Source organism: Pseudorca crassidens, chromosome 13, assembly GCF_039906515.1.
Source record: "Pseudorca crassidens isolate mPseCra1 chromosome 13, mPseCra1.hap1, whole genome shotgun sequence".
In the NCBI taxonomy this organism is placed as follows: Eukaryota; Metazoa; Chordata; class Mammalia; order Artiodactyla; family Delphinidae; genus Pseudorca; species Pseudorca crassidens.
In genome coordinates, this window is record NC_090308.1 from 88,131,570 (window position 1) to 88,132,841 (window position 1,272).

General features: G+C 46.5%; 1 protein-coding gene across 1 annotated transcript; it reads right to left on the minus strand.

Moving 5' to 3' along the window:
• Positions 1-398: 398 nt before the first annotated feature.
• LOC137205079 (small ribosomal subunit protein eS7-like) lies at positions 399-1,033 on the minus strand. The gene has a single exon (XM_067702979.1). The coding sequence runs from the start codon at positions 1,013-1,015 to the stop codon at positions 431-433; it is 585 nt and encodes a 194-aa protein (XP_067559080.1). The 5' UTR covers positions 1,016-1,033; the 3' UTR covers positions 399-430.
• Between the last annotated feature and the right edge of the window lie 239 nt (positions 1,034-1,272).

Here is a 1,272-nt window from a genome sequence, read left to right on the forward strand (position 1 = left end):
CTTTGCATGGTAGCCGCTTGTCATCACTCACCAGAGCTGTCACTACTCAGAGGCCTTCCATGGTCCCCTCCACTAAAGCACCTCCCACCTCACCCAACCCAAGCCCAGGTGCTCATTCACTCTTTCCCTCCTTCCTTCAGGTTACTTCCTGCACCAGTTATCACTCTCTACAGGATTCTATTTAGTTATTGGCTTACCTACTTTTTGGTTTCCTATTTATTTTCCTTTCCCTCCCACTAGAACATAAGCTCCATGAAGGTAGACACCTGGTCTACCTTGCTCATCATTTTACCCCAGTGCTTAGAACTATAACTGGTATGTGTTAGACTGCTGATATTTGGCAAATAAATATTTGTTGAATGAATGAATGAATGAATAAGTCCTTGCTTTTTTAAAAATTGTGAATAATATTTTATTTAGTCATTTTTGTTTATGACTGAAACTCTGGGAATTCAAAATTAACATCCTTACCCGTGAGCTTCTTATAGATGCCAGAAAAGGTTTCAACCTTGTGTTCCACATTGTTCTTCTGTGCTTTATCCAATTGAATCTTTATGAGTCGGCTGCCATCCAGCTTCACACAGATTCTCTTGGCCACAATCTCACTTGGGAAAACCAGGTCCTCCAGGATGGTGTCATGCATGGCTGTCAGAGTGCGGCTCCTGGGACGCTTTTGCTTATTTTTTGTACGGCTTTTTCGAGTTGGCTTAGGCAGAATTCTCCTCTGAGTGATAAAGACAACTTGCTTCCCGCTGAACTTCTTCTCCAACTCACGCACTAGCCGGACCTGGATTTTCTGGAAAGATTTCAGTTGAGGAACAGGAACAAAGATTATGATAGCTTTCTGACCACCACCACCCTCAATTTTCTTGGTGGCCGTGATGTTCAGCTCCCGCAGCTGGGCCTTGAGGTCCCAGTTCATCTCCAGCTCTAGGAGGGCCTGGGAGAAGCCCGACTCAAACTCGTCAGGCTTCTCGTCATTGGGCTTCACGATCTCCACGATGGCACTGCACATGGCCTGGACCTTGCCAATGAGGCCAACATTTGCTGCCGCCGCCACCACTAGTAGGCTTAGGAAGAGAAGCCCTTGATATTTCTAAGGGTGCCTCTTATTCTTCAAAACTCTGTGGAGTTGCTGGGCCTCCGATCAGTGTGCTCTGGGCCAGTCCTCCATCTGCCTTTCTGTATTAATCCTCAGCCTTGCTATCTGGAGAATGGTGGTCATTGCCTCCTTCCTTTTAAGGACAGGCAGGATCCCCAGGAGACCAATCT